Genomic DNA, 15,967 nt, shown 5'->3' with positions numbered 1-15,967 from the left:
GTGTCTAAGAAGAATTTCACAGAGCATTGGATTTTTAATAATTTGGAACTCAAGGTATATATGGATTTTACTATCTGAGTTCAGAGAATGAAAAATTAAGTTTTGTGGAGATAATTGAAGGTGATTTTAAATTTGAGGAAAAGCTGGAAGTAATTTTCAGAAAATGTCCAGCAGGGGGCCTCAGCAGTCAGCAGTGAGAACGCGCCGCAAATTCCAACCACTCTCCCCAAACCCCCATACCATCAAGTATGTGGACACATACTATGTGTAGATCTCTAGTATCAGAGCGGTATTATGTGTGTTACTTAATTTGTAATGAAAGTATTTCAAGGAAAGCACAACGAGTTGCACTCCTTGATACCTAGCAGTTAATGACAATGTGAAGAAAACTATCTGGGTATCTTATCTGTGTGAGAAGGCTGTAAGGAAACTTCATTTTTAAAATAAGCATTTCTGGTGTAAGCAGAGAAGAACTCTGGAATTGAGACATCTGGTGGAGATCACTCCCCAGATGGACAAAATTCCCCCAGGGAAAGGATGAGAGACCCTCTCACACAGGAAGCAGCCCTTCCCACTGGAATGGGAGGAGTGAAATCTGCAATCCCAATTAACCCCAACGAAATTTTATATTCTATATTTAAATTGGCCACTTGATATAAATCTTATTTTATACAATGAGGGACACAGTCACCCAGGGAAACTGAAAGTTGCCTTTTACTATTCGCTTTTGTAGGAAAAGGTGGGGAAAAAAATCTTTTTTTTTCTTTCAAAATTCAGTATTTGAAACTTGATATTAACATTGGCATTTCTCTTCCTAATTTTGGATCTCTTTTCAGTTTAAATAGAAGGGACTTCAAAATTCTCACTGGTCATTTTCTTCAAAAGTCAAATATGTGAGTAAGTGATGGGAACTTTGTTTCCTTCTTCTTCTTTTTTTTTTTTTTTTAACAGTCAAGAGGAAGGCACGCTCAAAGCTCATGATTGCGTCTTAATTTACAAATCAGAGACAGAGGGAGATGAAAACCACACTCTAGACAGTAACTTAATCGGACTCACCACCAAGATGTTAAAAGTGAAGAGGCTGGAAGAAATCAACACATGTTATAACAATAACAAACTGGAGAAAATGGCCTTCTTCCACTGCATGGAAAAGGTTGAGAAAGTGAAATGTTTTCTGGAAGAAAGTTCTAGTGAACAGGATTCAAGATCTGGAAAGAATGAGGTAATTATGTGGTAATTTGGTCTTGTAAAAAGTATCAGTTCTACTTTATCTATTTTTACATGAATCAGTAAATGTAGCCAATTAACAGACTCGTCAAATTCTATTTTTGTTGCTTGTGTGAAGAATTAAGGAACTTTTATGGTTAAGACATTTTTCACTGTGTTTCCCTGAGGGTTACGTGTTGTAGATTATACACCTGAGTTTGGTAAGTAGATGCCTTTGAATGTGCATCTCCACCAGCAGGCTTCTCTTCATTGTGGTTAGTGGCTTAGACGTTATGAATGGGCACTTCTGGAAACATACATTTCTTGAGCAGGATCATTTACAAGGACGGATTTGGGTGTGAAATTCAGAGAAGCACTATGAGGGGCACAACAGCTCTGTAGAAGAGTTTCTAATTTTCTGAAGACTTTGAGTTCCTCACAGCGTGGGTGGCATAACTGTTGACAGTGACGGTCAGTGACCGGGACAAGCAAACCTTCCCTGAAGGCTATGCCTGGGTCCTCAGTTGTGCACAATGAGGTCCTGAGCCTGATTCTGGCTACTTGATCTTTGGAAAATTCCTAACCTCAGCCAAGATGCTGCCTCATCAGAATAATGGGTTGATGGCTGTCGAGGAAGTGAAGTGTGATAATGTATATAAAGCATTTAGCACAGTATCTGTCCTCATGATAAGTGTTCGAGAAATGTCATCCAGCAGCAGTCTCCTCTCCTCTCTTGGCTCAGTCAGTCCCATTCATGGATCCATGGCAGTGCAGTTCCTGGCCCAGGGTTGGCCTCACAGCATGGTACCTGTGCCTTTCTTCTAGCATATGCTCTTGTTCTGAATGTCTGTCACCTTTCTCTCAACAGTGCTCTTCAAGGTCAAGACCTTGAATCACTCATGCCTGCTTGGACTCTCCTGGTAACTAGCACAGAAGAGGTCCCCAAAATGTCTGTGGAATGAACATATCTGTGGAAGTGAATTCTGCATTCTGGCTGAAGTCTAGGAATGAGTACTTTAGAAGGTCAGAACAGGTGATTCTTACTAGGTAGGATTGGGAAACATCCTTTGTCCAACTACTGTTCTGAAGAGCACTGTTCAGATAGGGAGGGCATTTCTAACTGTGCCACGGACGATGAAGCAGGGCCGTTAAGTCACCAGGGCAGAAGGGTCTTCTCACTGTCAGTGAGTATGCGATGATAAAACGTGCTGGAGAAAAGAAATGAGTTGAGTTGAAACTTAGGTCTCTTGAGAAAGGAAATTTCCACGGACTAAATGGAAGTCCCATATGAAGGACTTCCTCCTTAGGGCTCTTTTGATGCAAATGAATAAACAGAAGAATTCCTTTTTCTGTTCATTCATTTCTCTAGGACAGAGAAGAAAAAACAATCTTATTGGATAACTTTGAAATAACCAGCTACTGGTAATAGTTTATATGAATTTGATTATTTTTCGAGTACTGGTTTTCTCTGGGTTCTGTGGTATAATTTTAGAAGTAGGAATTATCTTTGAAGAGTGAGGTAGTGCCAAACTGGAACAGAAGCATTTTTAGGAAGAATTGTTTTCATGATACACTTCTCCAGGATATTTGAAAGCAAGTGACTAGGACATTACATATTTTGGGATATTTTTGAGGACGAGACTCAGAATGTTGCTCCTCAGAAAGGAGCGTCCTTCCCACTTGGTCTGATGTCCCGCATCTAACCCAGGCCTCCTGGCCTCGATCCTGCAGTTGATGCCAAGCGGAAGGTGGAAAGGAGTGGCTGGAAGCTCCATAGGTCCCATTCAGCTTCTTCTTTGTAAGTGGCGAAGGGCCCAGAGATGTCAGCAATAAATTTCCCTGTCTCTCTCTCTCTGGCCCTCTGGCAGATGGATGGAACATGAAGGGGAGACGCAGAGCTCTTCTTTCTGTGGCTGCCAAGGTCATAGTCCTGAAGGCGCTGGCCGGCCCAGTCAGTGGGTGCCAGGATAGGCAGCGGGCCCTGGCCGCGGGTGGGTGGAGAAGGGCACGCCAGCAGCTCAGACGTCTGCAGATCTGCAGACAGAGCTACACTGACATGTCTCCATCTTCTGCTGGGGCCACAGTAAATCTTTACCATATCAGTCGTCACTCTCCAGGGACGGTCTAAAAAAAAAAAAAATGCTTGCCATAATGTACCGTAAGTGAAGAAAATTTATTCTCCTTTCTCTTTTTATTCTTTCTCTTTTTGAGAAGATTAGCATTGCTAATCACAGTAGAAAATGTCACTGTGATGCACTGGAAATAATTTACTCTGAATTTCGAATACTCTAGTGATGTGGAAGCTTTGTTTGGAAGGCGTGAAGTACAGTTTCTTTCTGGAAAGGTCTTTGCTCCCTAGTCTAGGCTGGTTACGCTCAGATTCATTTTGTCCCCCCTTATCTTAACCAAGTTTTTCTATTTCACTTACTTTTCCTCCACTAGATTAATTTTAACTATCTTTCTTCTCCTCTACTTTATTTTTTGTTGAATTAGTTAAATGCCACACATTCTACTTTTCTCCTATGGTTTGCTCACTTTCTTTTACTACTTCCCTTTTTATTCTGTTTTCTAGTGACTTTTCTCATTGCATTATATTCTAGAGGGTGGTTCAAAATCACCTAAATAATGCAGAACTTTTAAAAAGCTTATAGCAGAGATGCCGTAACAAAGAAGGTCTAAACCTACATAATATGGTGTTGAAATAGAGTAAAACACAAAAAATTTAATCTGCTCCATACGAGGGATGAGCTCACTAGCGACTGTTATATTATACTGTTATATTACATGATACTATTAACTCATAGATGGTAAATGACTCTCATAACTGTAATTAGTATCATTTTTATAGAATCAAGTCCAAGTTTTCTTCTTTGGTTAGTTCCTTATTACCTATATGAAGAGCCCCTTACTATATACTTCTCTTAGATATAATTTACTTTTTAATACACACACACACACGTGCGTGCACACACTTGTTTAATAAAAGACAAAAGGGCCAGACAAGCAGGGTTCTACTCTCCCAATTGGTTCTGTCTGCCTCCCTCTGCCTACTCCCACTTATGAAACATATATCTACTTTTTATGCCCAAGGTTATCTATGTTCCGCTCCTTGTCCTTTGCTCTCCCTCCCACCCGCTGCCTTTCTGTAGAACCCTGTTCCCATCCTCCATCTGAAAGGCACGGTCCCAGCCAGGGGAGTGAGGCAGAGCTGTGGGGGTAGAAAGAAGGATGACTCTACCAGAGGCAGAATCTTAAATGCCTGCTACAAAGGCTCCAAAGGCCAAACAAAAAATATTTACCGACAGGATGTGAACAGCACTGAGTGGGTTGGAGCAAAGTGTGGATCTCCCTATGTTGATTGCAGTTGGTGCGCTTAATAGCAGATGGCATTTCCTGACTAACCACTGTGAAATTGTACCGCCAGCGGTGCTCAGGATGACTGACGTGGATATCAAAATACCATGGCCGAGGGCAGACGTTTTGTGATTTTTTAAAAATTGCATTTCCCCACCCGCATCTCTTTGCTCCTTCGCTCTGAAGGGCAGGAGAACGCTCCCTGGTGGTGGCCCAGCCAGCCAGCCAGAGGCCAGGTTCTGTGGTGCTAATCGTCCTTGAACTGGGGACAAGTGCATTCGAGTCGGTGTCCCTTGTCACCGGCGGGTCTGTCCCTGCCCCTACACCTGTTCCAGATCTGTCACGCAGGCCATCCTATTTTTCCTTTTAAAGAGACGGATTGTCTGTTGATCATGTAGCTGGACACACAGATCGCAGGACCCCGCGGGAACCCTCTGCCATCAGGCAACGCCCGCTCCTCAGGAGCGGGCGTGTAAACAAGCGTGTGCTTGGGAACGTGCTCGTCGTGCTAGATCAGGCGAGGGAAGGAGCATATAAGCCAGGTGGCTTCCATAGCCGCTTCCCGAGAATGGACTTAGCACTTAGAAGAAAAGACATCTGGATTGTAGGTAGCGCATGCCTTATCTCGTCTTCCTTACTCTGGCGTGTATTCCAGTCCGTGATGACACGGGGAGGTCACAGACAGGCTCCTGCTCTGGAGGACACGCAGGTAGTAACATCGCTTTTAACTAAGACAGATACATTTTACTGTTCTATTTACTGTGCTATTTCCAACCAGGGAGCGGTGCTTGCCAAAGGAGACGGAATGCATGCCCCGTCTTAATCCTCGCCTAAGACTACCACCGCCTTAGGAGGGGTTGGGATAATAATAGTGGCATGTGGCACATTTCAACATTCCACACACTTGCACCAACTTTCGGGGAACCTCAAAGCAGCCGTTCCTGCTGCATGTTAAAGTCGGTGAGCTATTTTTGTTTTCAGAGCTAAATAATGTCAACGGCTTTCCATTCCCCTACTACGCATATGACTTAATTGTGAAAATAAAATAACACTAGAGCCAAACTTCCGTCCCCCCTTATCACGTCTACGGTGAAAGCAGCTCGTGAACTGTGGCCACCTCCCCTGGGGGAGCCCCTGGCGGGGAGCCAGCTTGCCCAGCCTATATGCTCTTTCTTTGGAACGGTGGCCAGATAATGCCTTTCACGTGATGCCGAAGCTATTCCAGGAATGGAATTCAGTCAGGAGAATAGCCCAATTCTGAAAGAAGAGAAATAATTCAGATTCTAAGGATTTTATCACCTCCCAAGAGAGGGTATTTGCGTCTGGGAAAACAGCTCTTTCCACAAATTTAATTCTTTTATCAATTAGCATAAGACACATTATTTTAATGACAGTATAAAACTGTTTGGAAGAGACTACAGAAACAAGCCTGGTTCCCAGGAAGGGGATGTACAGCAGTGCCCCTCCACTTTGCCTGATCACCATCTACTCTCCGTACAGAGCTTTTAGGTTTTTCTCCCCCTAGTGAAAACCCTCCCATTAAATCTTTTTTTAAAAAAGTATTTTATTTAGGGGCTCCTGGGTGGCGCAGTGGGTTAAAGCCTCTGCCTTCAGCTCAGGTCATGATCCCCGGGTCCTGGGATCGAGCCCCACATCAGGCTCTCTGCTCAGCAGAGAGCCTGCTTCCTCCTCTCTCTCCCTCTCTGCCTGCCTCTCTGCCTGCTTGTGATCTCTGTCTGTCAAATAAATAAATAAAATCTTAAAAAAAATACTTTATTTATTTATTTGACAGAGAGACAGAGATCACAAGTAGGCAGAAAGGCAGGGGGTGGGGGGCGTAGGGTAAGCAGGCTCCCCACTGAGCAGAGAGCCTGATGCAGGCAGGCCTCAATCCCAGGACCCTGAGATCATGACCTGGGTTGAAGGCAGAGGCTTAACCCACTGAGCCACCCAGGAGCCCTCCTCCCATGAAATCTTAACACCACAGATATACAGTATACCTGCTTACGTATTACAGGTATGTCTGTGCTTTATACTTAAAAGGAAAACTTTTTTTCCACCCCTCTAAAGAAACAATTTTATCCCCTTGGGGGGTGATAATGTCCTTGTTGAGAATGCATGATTTATAGTTAAAAACATTTCTCCAGGGGCGTTGGGCATATATCCCTGTCCCTATACTTGCATGTAGATGGCTTTATATTTATTCAACAGGAACCTCCCCCTCAGCATCCTGATGGCGTTGGAGGACTGAGAGCTCCAGGCACTGGGTTTTCATAACGGCCCTGAGCCTTTCCAGGGGACCCTGACACAATCAGTATTTCAGGGACCATTAAGTTCACTTTTAGAGGAATTGCCAAACCTTGGAATGGTTTATTATCTGATCTATCTTTGTTGAGGACAAGGTAAAAGAGATGGGAGAAAGATGGATAGGCAGGAACAGACTTTTTTTTTAGTGAGATCATAAAACATTCTAAGTCTCTTTGGGTCTGACCTAGTGTCACCATTAGGTCTGTGTTTTCAGACTTGGTCAGTGTTGTCCAAGCATTACTCATTTTTGGCTGCTTAACAGATCTCCTATGGGAAATACCATGAGGATTTTCATCTTCTGTATGGAAAAAAATGAGTTATTCACCCAAGCTCTCAGAATGTAGCCTTCATACTATTTCCCAATGACAAGGTCAGCAAGATATATGCGCTAATTGGGAATGTTGTGGGAATGTATTTCAAGAAGTTTTTGCAACTTTTTAGCTGTAAAGAAAATGTCTCTTAAGTTAGATTTTTATAACGTATCTTACTGCTTTTCTCCCCCCATTACTAATGGTTATTGAGAAATGTGGACAACCTATTGTCTTAGAAATATCTGCAAGCCCAGAAGTTTTAGGAACTGCCTTTTCCAAAAGCATCAGGAGATCATACTTGTGATATAAGTGTACTCTCTATCCATAGAACATAAAACATAGCATTGGCATATAGGTATAGGGATATTCATAGAACTTAAAGGGTTGAAAGATTTTTCCAATACATTGGGTACAAATGCTTGCCTATGTAAAGCTCTAGGTGTCCTAGACCAACACACAGAGGAGTCATATTGTTTGTGCCACTTCAGGTTCTCAGAATAATTAAAATTATGAGAGTTTTATGTTATTTGGTGTAATATGAGAAAAAAATCTCATTTTCTTTAAAAGTTAAAGCAATATAATAAAAAATATAAATATTGCAAATCAAGTCTTTGCTCTTAAGTAAGAACATGCTTAACATACTTGATAATGAAATTCACCTCAAACATTAGAGTTGTGAAAGCATGTTGAGCTGTTAGGGTTTCTCAGACTTCAGGTTTTCAGTCCACATTCATGGGTTTCACTGTATCTGCAAACTACTTCAACCCCTGTCGACTACTATTTTCACGTATCAAGTCATTTAAAAAATTTTAGTGAAAGCAACAATAGAGTGAAATCATGGTTTTAATATGTTTATTCTAGATTTTCAAAGACACAGTAACACACACACATACACTTTTAAAAAATGGTTTATTAGTGTACAATCTAAAATTACCCCCAAATCCCTAACGATGAGGTGATCTCACATTAGCCTCTGGACCCCTAGACTCAGGAGGCTAATTCCGGTTTTTTGCCCTGTGCTACTTGGCACTTTCAAATCTATTTCTCATTTTCTGCCCAATGTATAGTGACAGTAACAAAGACCAGGGAAACTGGTGATGAGCAGACAGCCTTAGAGAGCAGAGAAATTCAAAGTGTTCCTTCGAGATAGTGGGTACACAGAAAACTGATAATAGGTAAAGTCTACATAGCGCTTCTTACATGCCTAGACCCGTGTTCTCCCCATCGTCGCTCTTGAGGTCCCCTCAGAAGGCAGAGCTGAGACAAAATCTTGTGGGTAGATGGTTTGTTTTTGGAATTGACTTCAGCAAGTATGAGCAGGGGCCTGGGGAGTGTGAAGTAGAGAAGGAAAGAAGTCCCAACAAGCTCACATTGCGAGGCTCACCACTGTTGCATAGGATGACCTCAGAGCTGTCCACTCAGAGGACTGAGGTGGGCAGCAGGAATGCATTGGGTCATCGCTACTGGTCAAGAGCCATCCCATCAGTTGACTAATGCCCTAGCCCTTTCAGTTGCATATAGGTGACTATTGGTTCCCAAGGGTGTCCCATGCACTTCAACCTCATTTACAACTTTGACTTCAGGAAGAGCGTCTGATTTGCTAGTCTATTGATTTGGTAGGAATAACGTGCTCATTTGGATCCCAGCACAAATCTGCAGCATAATCCATGGCTCATGGGCTTTGTCTACTCGGGGGTTCTGAGGAGCCCAGGTTAGTGTGGCATTTCCATAACAAATAGGACACTAAAGACCTGTGCTCTATCAAGGAAGCTGTGACTCAGAGATTAGGGACCTAGACACATAGGAGCCTTGGTGGTCAGCTCATCCAAATCCTTCTTTGAAGGGGGGACTCAAAGCCCAAGAAGGGGTAAACTGGACTTGACCAAGATTCATTACACGGAGGGACTATTCTCAGCTAAAATCAGAATTACCATCCCAACCGTGTTTTCCAAGTCGCTCTTTACAAAAAACAAAAGTTTCATTAGAGCCAGACTTTTTCATGGAAGGTGTGGGCAGCGCTTTGCATGGTGGCTGTGAAGGCTCTGTGTTGGCCATGTCCCATGTGAACACAGCGCCACAGGTATCCCGGACAGGCGCTGGCTCAGCTGGCCTGGAGCAGGACAGCTTTTCGAGTCCTGCAGGCCTGCCTCAAAGGGTGGCGGGCCATCAGCCAGGTCCACTGGCATCTTGCCTTGGCGCCACCTCTTTCTAGGCAGGAGCATCCTGCTTCTTAACTTTCCCATGCCTGAGGCTCTTCCTCTATGAACAGTTTCCACAAGGCTTCAACTCAGGAGCTGGGCACCTGAGCAGCAAGGTGCCCAGTTAGAAGGCTCAGGTGGTGAGAGAGCAGGTTGAATGCTGCCGTTAGTGGCGGGGTGTCAGGAAATTCTAAAGCAAGGCAGTGACCTGGCTGGAATGAGGGGCGTGTGAGCCCAGCCTCTCGTTTGTCTACCTGCTCTTTAGCTTTTAGCATTGGCATTCCAAGTGTAAGCAGTGAACAAGGTTGTAAGCTTTCCCTGTTCTATTTATTATATGGTTTGGGGCTTATCTGAACTTATTGGGGTGAGGAATAAGTATAAAAATGAATTGCAGAGACAAGATTTTAATTCATAAGTGTATTTTTTTCTTGTGTCCTTGAGAAATGACTCTACCTTCTGTGCAATATAAATGTTTTATAATAGCATTTCCCCACATCCAGCCATATGGTTCTCTTTAAAAAATATATTATTTATTTGAGAGAGAGAGAGAGAGAGCAGGGTGAGGGACAAGGGGAGAAGGGGAGAGAGAGAGAGAGAGAGAGAGAGAGAGAGAATCTCAAGCAGATTCCCTGTTGAGCAGGGAGCCCCATGCAGGACTTGTTCTCATGACCCTGAGATCAGATCAAGAGTCAGATGCTTAACCGACTGAGTGACCCAGGAGCCCCTAGCCATACAATTCTACATGGACTTTTTGCTCTGCTATTTCTGGAATGCCTAGTGCAGGTATACCCATGGAGTTTTTAACTGCAGAGTTTTGACGGGATATAATAATCAACCTCCGACAAGCATTGACTATCCCTCTATTCCAGAGTATCTGCCATTCCAGGGGTCCCCTTCTAGCTTGGACATCTTTGCCTCTAGCATATATTTGGTCTAGAGGATGGTTTCTGATTCTGAGCTCCGTTGGACACTGGAGGATAAGAGAGGAGGAACTGGCAGGAGCTGAATATTTTATTTGGAGCTTCTAAGTCTCCTAGAATCTGCCAGAGGCCTCTCCACCTCATGAGTCACTCATGCCCTTCAGTTCTCTGGAGAGGGCTTCAGATAATATCATCGTGCGGCCTCAGAAAGTGCTCATCACCCATTCCAGCCTAAACCGCAAGGAAGGTCTTAGCAACCCTTGGTATTTTCCCAAATTGTCCAAGAAAGAGAAACAGGGGGATGGAACAGGCAAGGGGAACTCATGATGAATCTTACCTTGTTCAACACTGTCTTTCACTGGGACATCATCTGCTCGGCCAGCGGTTCTCCAAGGGAAGTCCCTGGACCCCCTGGGGAGCCCTAAGACCCTTTGGAGGTCTGCACGTTCAAAACTCTTTTCATAATCATTCAAATTATTCACCGTTTCCACTGCATTGACATTTGCCCTGATGATGAACAGGCGATGATGGGTAAAATCCTAGCTCCTCAGCACAAAATACGGCAGTGGGACCAAAGTGTCCGAGTAATCACAGCATCATTCATCACCAGATGCTCAAAGGTTTTGTTCTGTTTTGTTTTTGAAAGAGCCAGTCTTCCTTAAATGTACTTGATGAAACAGGAATGTAAATGTAGTTAATCAGCCTGGATCAAAAGTCATTTAGATCTTTGGGTCCATATTCTATACTAATCTACTCAGTGAAGAATTACTGAGTTTCTACTGCACAAAGACACACTGTTGATTCTCTGGGACTGTCCCATAGTCGTTGCAGGATACGACTCTGGTTTGGAGTGTGGATACCTGAAACCCAAAGACACAAACAATTTCACATATTGATGCCCACTGATGGTGTCAAGAAGAGGCAGAATCTGATGAAACAAGATTATTTATTTAAAGGGTAAACACAGGATAAGCATTTAGGTAGAAAATGATTCTTTTCTGTTCAGTCTGAGTTCCCTGTTTTAGAGATCTTTTATGTTAGGATCTCCCTTTAGACCCCTTGGCATTCTGTAGTTATTTAGAAATTTAAGAATGAATAGTGACCTGTGTTAGGTCCCCATTTTCTTCCCAACCTTCCAGAATAAGCATGTTGAATTAATACGATAATATAGGTAAGTTTCTGAATTCTTTTTTTAAAAATATTTTATTTATTTATTTGACACAGAGAGATCACAAGTAGGCAGAGAGGCAAGCAGAGAGAAAGGGGGAAGCAGGCTCCCCGCTGAGCAGAGAGCCCAATCCGGAGCTCCATCCCAGGACCCCGAGCCCATGACCCGAGCTAAAGGCAGAGGCTCAACCCACTGAACCTCCCAGGTGCCCAAGTTTCTGAATTCCTAAGGTTGTGTTTGCATTTGCCTTTTAGGATTTATGCTTTAAATTGGGTCTGTTTATTTATTTACTTATTTTATTTAACAAGCACATAAGTGGCCCTCATTGTGTTCCAGACCCTGTTCTAAGCGATTTACAAATAAGAACTCACTTAAATCTTGTAGGCACTACCTGATTGGCTCCATGGATAATACTAATGATTGCAAACACTTATGTTTATTGTGTTCCAGGCACCTGTTAAGAATTTTCATAGAGTTGGGGCGCCTGGGTGGCTCAGTGGGTTAAAGCCTCTGCCTTCGGCTCAGGTCATGATCCCAGGTTCCTGGGATCTAGCCCCGCATCGCATCGGACTCTCTGCTCCGCGGGGAGCCTGCTTCCTCATCTCTCTCTGCCTGCATCTCTGCCTAGTTGTGATTTCTCTCTGTCAAATAAATAAAATATTAAAAAAAAGAATTTTCATAGAGCATCTCAGTTAATCCTCAGTGGTCCAGTGCATTTGTATAATTATTACCTCTGTTTTATAGATAAGTGAGGCTTAATGACATCTGGCACTTGCCTAGAGTTATACCACTATATATTATGATAATCTGCTGAATGTGTTAGCTTGCCCAATAACATGAAAAGGAAAATTACATTTATTTGAAGAAAATTTAACTGGAATTTATTTTTTTTATTAAATGTGAAGTATTTGAAAACAAATGGTCTCTGATGAATTTCCCAAGGACAGTTTGTATTATCTTCACATTATCTGAAATGTAGCTTCCATTTGGTGAATAGCTTGCTTGTTTGTTCTATTTCTCTGTGCAAACAGAGCCAGAGTCACTAGATTGAAAGCGGTCCAGTTTCTTTGGCTTGCTAGTGAGGCTCTGCTCTAGAACTGTGATGTAACAGTGACCTCTAGCGGGGAGAAGTTGCAAAAGTTAACTGTGGCTGGGCAGTGACATCACATCACTTCAGGCTAATCCTCATTGTAGGGACTGTGTGTCCTGTGGCTGCAGCCATCGGCAGGCGTTGGTCCAAGAACACAGCAGAAGCTAGGCGAGAATACATTGGAACTAATGCTTCTCTCAAATACATAATAAAGCTAGAAAATGATAAGCTAAATCGACTTATTTTATAGTAACAATACAGTACATCACATACAAAATATGTGTTAATTGGCTGTTTACACCGTTGGTACGGCTTCTGGTTAACAGGAAGCTGTTGGTAGTTAAGTTTTGGGGGAGTCAAAAGTTATATGTGGATTTTCAACCATGCAGTTCAAGGGTCCACTGTGTTTGACACAGAGAAGGATTTAGTAACGTCGGCTTGATAGAACATGAGAGAGAAGGAAGAGCCCATTTATTTTATTGGACACATGTTACTGAACATGCCACAGGACCAGGCAATGGGTGGCTCATAAAGCCTGACACAGAGATAGTTAACAAAGATTTATGAACTCCCAAATCAGAACAGTCACTATCACCGATATGACAAAAGGCGCAGGAGACTCCACTGATGTCCTGTCCAGCACCTTCATCTCTTGATATTTCAAACGGTGAATGACAAGACCCGACTTACCTACCAGTTGGGTACCACAAGAGAAGTTGCATTCTCTACCTCTCGACTCTCCAACCCTGCTCCCTGAGAACCACCCCGGTCCCAAGCTCAGGAGGGCACACATGGTTTACTAACAGAGCTGTACATTACTGGGGGATACAGGGAAGAATGGAAACTTACCAGGCATAATATCTAACTCTTAAGCTTGTCCACCAGAAGACAATGAACTCTAATTGAAGCCTATCAGTTTATTTCCAGTTATTCTATTTTAATACTGTATGTTTGTATGATCATATCATCTTATGTGGGATTATTAATATTATTTCCCAACATATAACATTGGAAATTCTCAATGCATATTACAATATTAAAAGCTCTGAGAGGTCATCTGTTAAAACAACAGAACCATTTTTACCAGGCACATGGGAAGCATTCAGTAAATGTTAGCTGATATCCAAAATATTGTTAGCATTCCACTTTATCCTAGAGCTTTCAAAATCTATCTAACCACTGAACTCTTCTGTTTCCTGACTCATCTTCACGTGCTAGGATGCCATAGATGCACCTTGGGGAATGCTGGCTTGGAGAGATCCATTATCAACTCTGGTATCAAATAGTTCCAGATTCATATTCCCGTGGGACCCCTTACCCCTGTGTGACCTTAGCCATTTAACCTGAATCTCTATCCCTAGTTCATCTTAATGGGTGAGAATGCCCATCTTGCAGAATAATTGGGAGAGTTAAATTAGCAAATCTATCTGTTAACAAGTGGCTTGGTGCCTGGCACAGAGATGTGACCCCCCAAATTTAATATCTGTTCCCACTTCTTTATTTTCATCATACCTTACCTCATTCTTTCTCCTCTTCTATACCTTTTGAAATCCTTCCTGTCCTTCAAGGTTAGATTCAAATCACACCCCCATTGATTCTAATCTGACATCCCACTTCACCCTGCCCACCAAGTTTTCCTTGACTACATTATTTTAAGTACACCATTTAAATAACATGTGCCATTTGTGTGGATAGTTTTTGTGTCCTTTCTGGTAATAATTTTTTCACAGATTGGGTCTCTGCTCCTAAAAAGCTGGTACTCCTCCTCTGTGGGGATCACTCCCTAGATTTCTTGTATTCTTCTTAGTAACCGTGTTAGGCATGTCCATTTTCATTTGTGCTCTAGTTATTACCAACACATTTTAGGAACAATTTCATATTTTAAGTCTTTGAAGTGAAGATAATTATTAATATACTTATGTCAAATATTTAAACAAAGCAATGAGTAGAATTCCAAGTAGCAGAATATTTAGAGTGATATTGGCGTTGGACATTTCCCCCCAAAGTTCCAAGAGGATGTGCTTGAATAAAATTTTAATCATTTCTAGACTGGCAGAATCAGTTTTGAGAGATTGGTATGATCTGATACACTCCAGCATTCTTCATTTACCCACAGATCAGTGTGTCTGCAATAAGAGAGCACCCATAGTTCTGGGTGCTTTCTGCCTCCTTTTAAAGAAGGCAATCTACTTCTTTTTTCTCTCAAGTCGAAATCTGTCTATCAACTTGTACCCTGAAATGGCTCTAATAAAATTGAGTGAAAATTATTTATAATTATATCAAAGGGACACAGCATAGATTCTGAAGTCCCTTTTGTTTTTTTTTTCTTTCTGAAGTCCCTTTTGAAATTAACTATCCAATAAAGAGTAAATTAATTTGAACATAGCTTTTATTTTTTTGTTCCTCTTGTATATTCTGATCCTTAATGGTTGCTGTTTATGTGCGACGAAGATGGTCATCCGCTACACATCAGAGTCTCATTGTTCAATGCACGGTCTGTGACTTATCAGCATCTCCTGGGAACTTGTTAGAAACACAGACTCTTAGGTCACACCCAGATCTACTAAATAGGAACGCATTTTAATAAGGCCTCTTATGATTCATATGCATATTAAAGCCTGAAAAGCACTAGAATATTTGTTACTCCTAGAACTGAAAAACAAAGGGCCAAAGTTTACTGCAAAAAATTGCTAAAAGGAAAATAAACATTTCCGATTGCACTTATGAGTATATGCTTACCTAAGTAATATATTTGTATATTACATGTATACATGCACACATATATATTCAGGACATAAATGTATACATGTGTTTCCTCCAAGGGGTCTCTCTGGCTGCTTCTTGGGAACCAGGCAATATCCTTTCTTGAACATTTTATGAGAATATTTTCCTTGATAAAATAAATATGTCTAATAATAGTTCTTTCCATAAGATTTCCCAGGCAGACAAAATACAAAGCTTGCATTCTGGCCAGTGAGATTAGCTGGGTGAGAGAACTTGTGAAGTGTCAGGAATGGCCTGCTCTCTCTGCGAGGGTCACACTGGTCCTCTCAGCAATGGGTGTGGGCATCAAGTTCCTTGCTCATTTGAGAGTTTGCAGCCCTCTGATGAGACTGTGCGTCATGGAAATCCCTTGGTCTACTCTTGTCCGCAAAGCAACAGGCGGTTTAATTGAAAGCCACGTATGTGCTGAATAAAGGACTAATCCCTGTGATTCTATCTGGTCCCTGAATTTTTTCTTGTGCTGGTGCTTCCTAGCACGTAAGCATGAGCACGTGTGGTGTGGAGCAGCTGGACCCATCGCTTTCCACTGGCACCGGTTTTGGGACAGCTTTTGATTCAGAAGCTCTCAGGGTCAATTGGAAAGATCACTGGTATCTGGAGTCTGTGGGTCCTTCTGGCCTTTGCCGCTC

At 42.4% G+C, this 15,967-nt stretch overlaps 1 protein-coding gene across 1 annotated transcript in view; it reads left to right on the top strand.

Moving 5' to 3' along the window:
• MYLK4 (myosin light chain kinase family member 4) overlaps nt 1-15,967 on the top strand; it is a 112,645-nt gene that overhangs the window by 24,877 nt on the left and 71,801 nt on the right. The window contains exon 2 of the mRNA XM_046005792.1: nt 952-1,222. Coding sequence (XP_045861748.1) covers nt 952-1,222 — 271 coding nt within the window. The remainder of the gene's footprint in view (nt 1-951; nt 1,223-15,967) is intronic.

This window comes from Meles meles, chromosome 5 (genome assembly GCF_922984935.1).
Source record: "Meles meles chromosome 5, mMelMel3.1 paternal haplotype, whole genome shotgun sequence".
Taxonomy (NCBI): Eukaryota; Metazoa; Chordata; class Mammalia; order Carnivora; family Mustelidae; genus Meles; species Meles meles.
The sequence above is the reverse complement of the archived record's forward strand: the minus strand, read 5'-3'. Positions and strand labels throughout refer to the sequence as shown.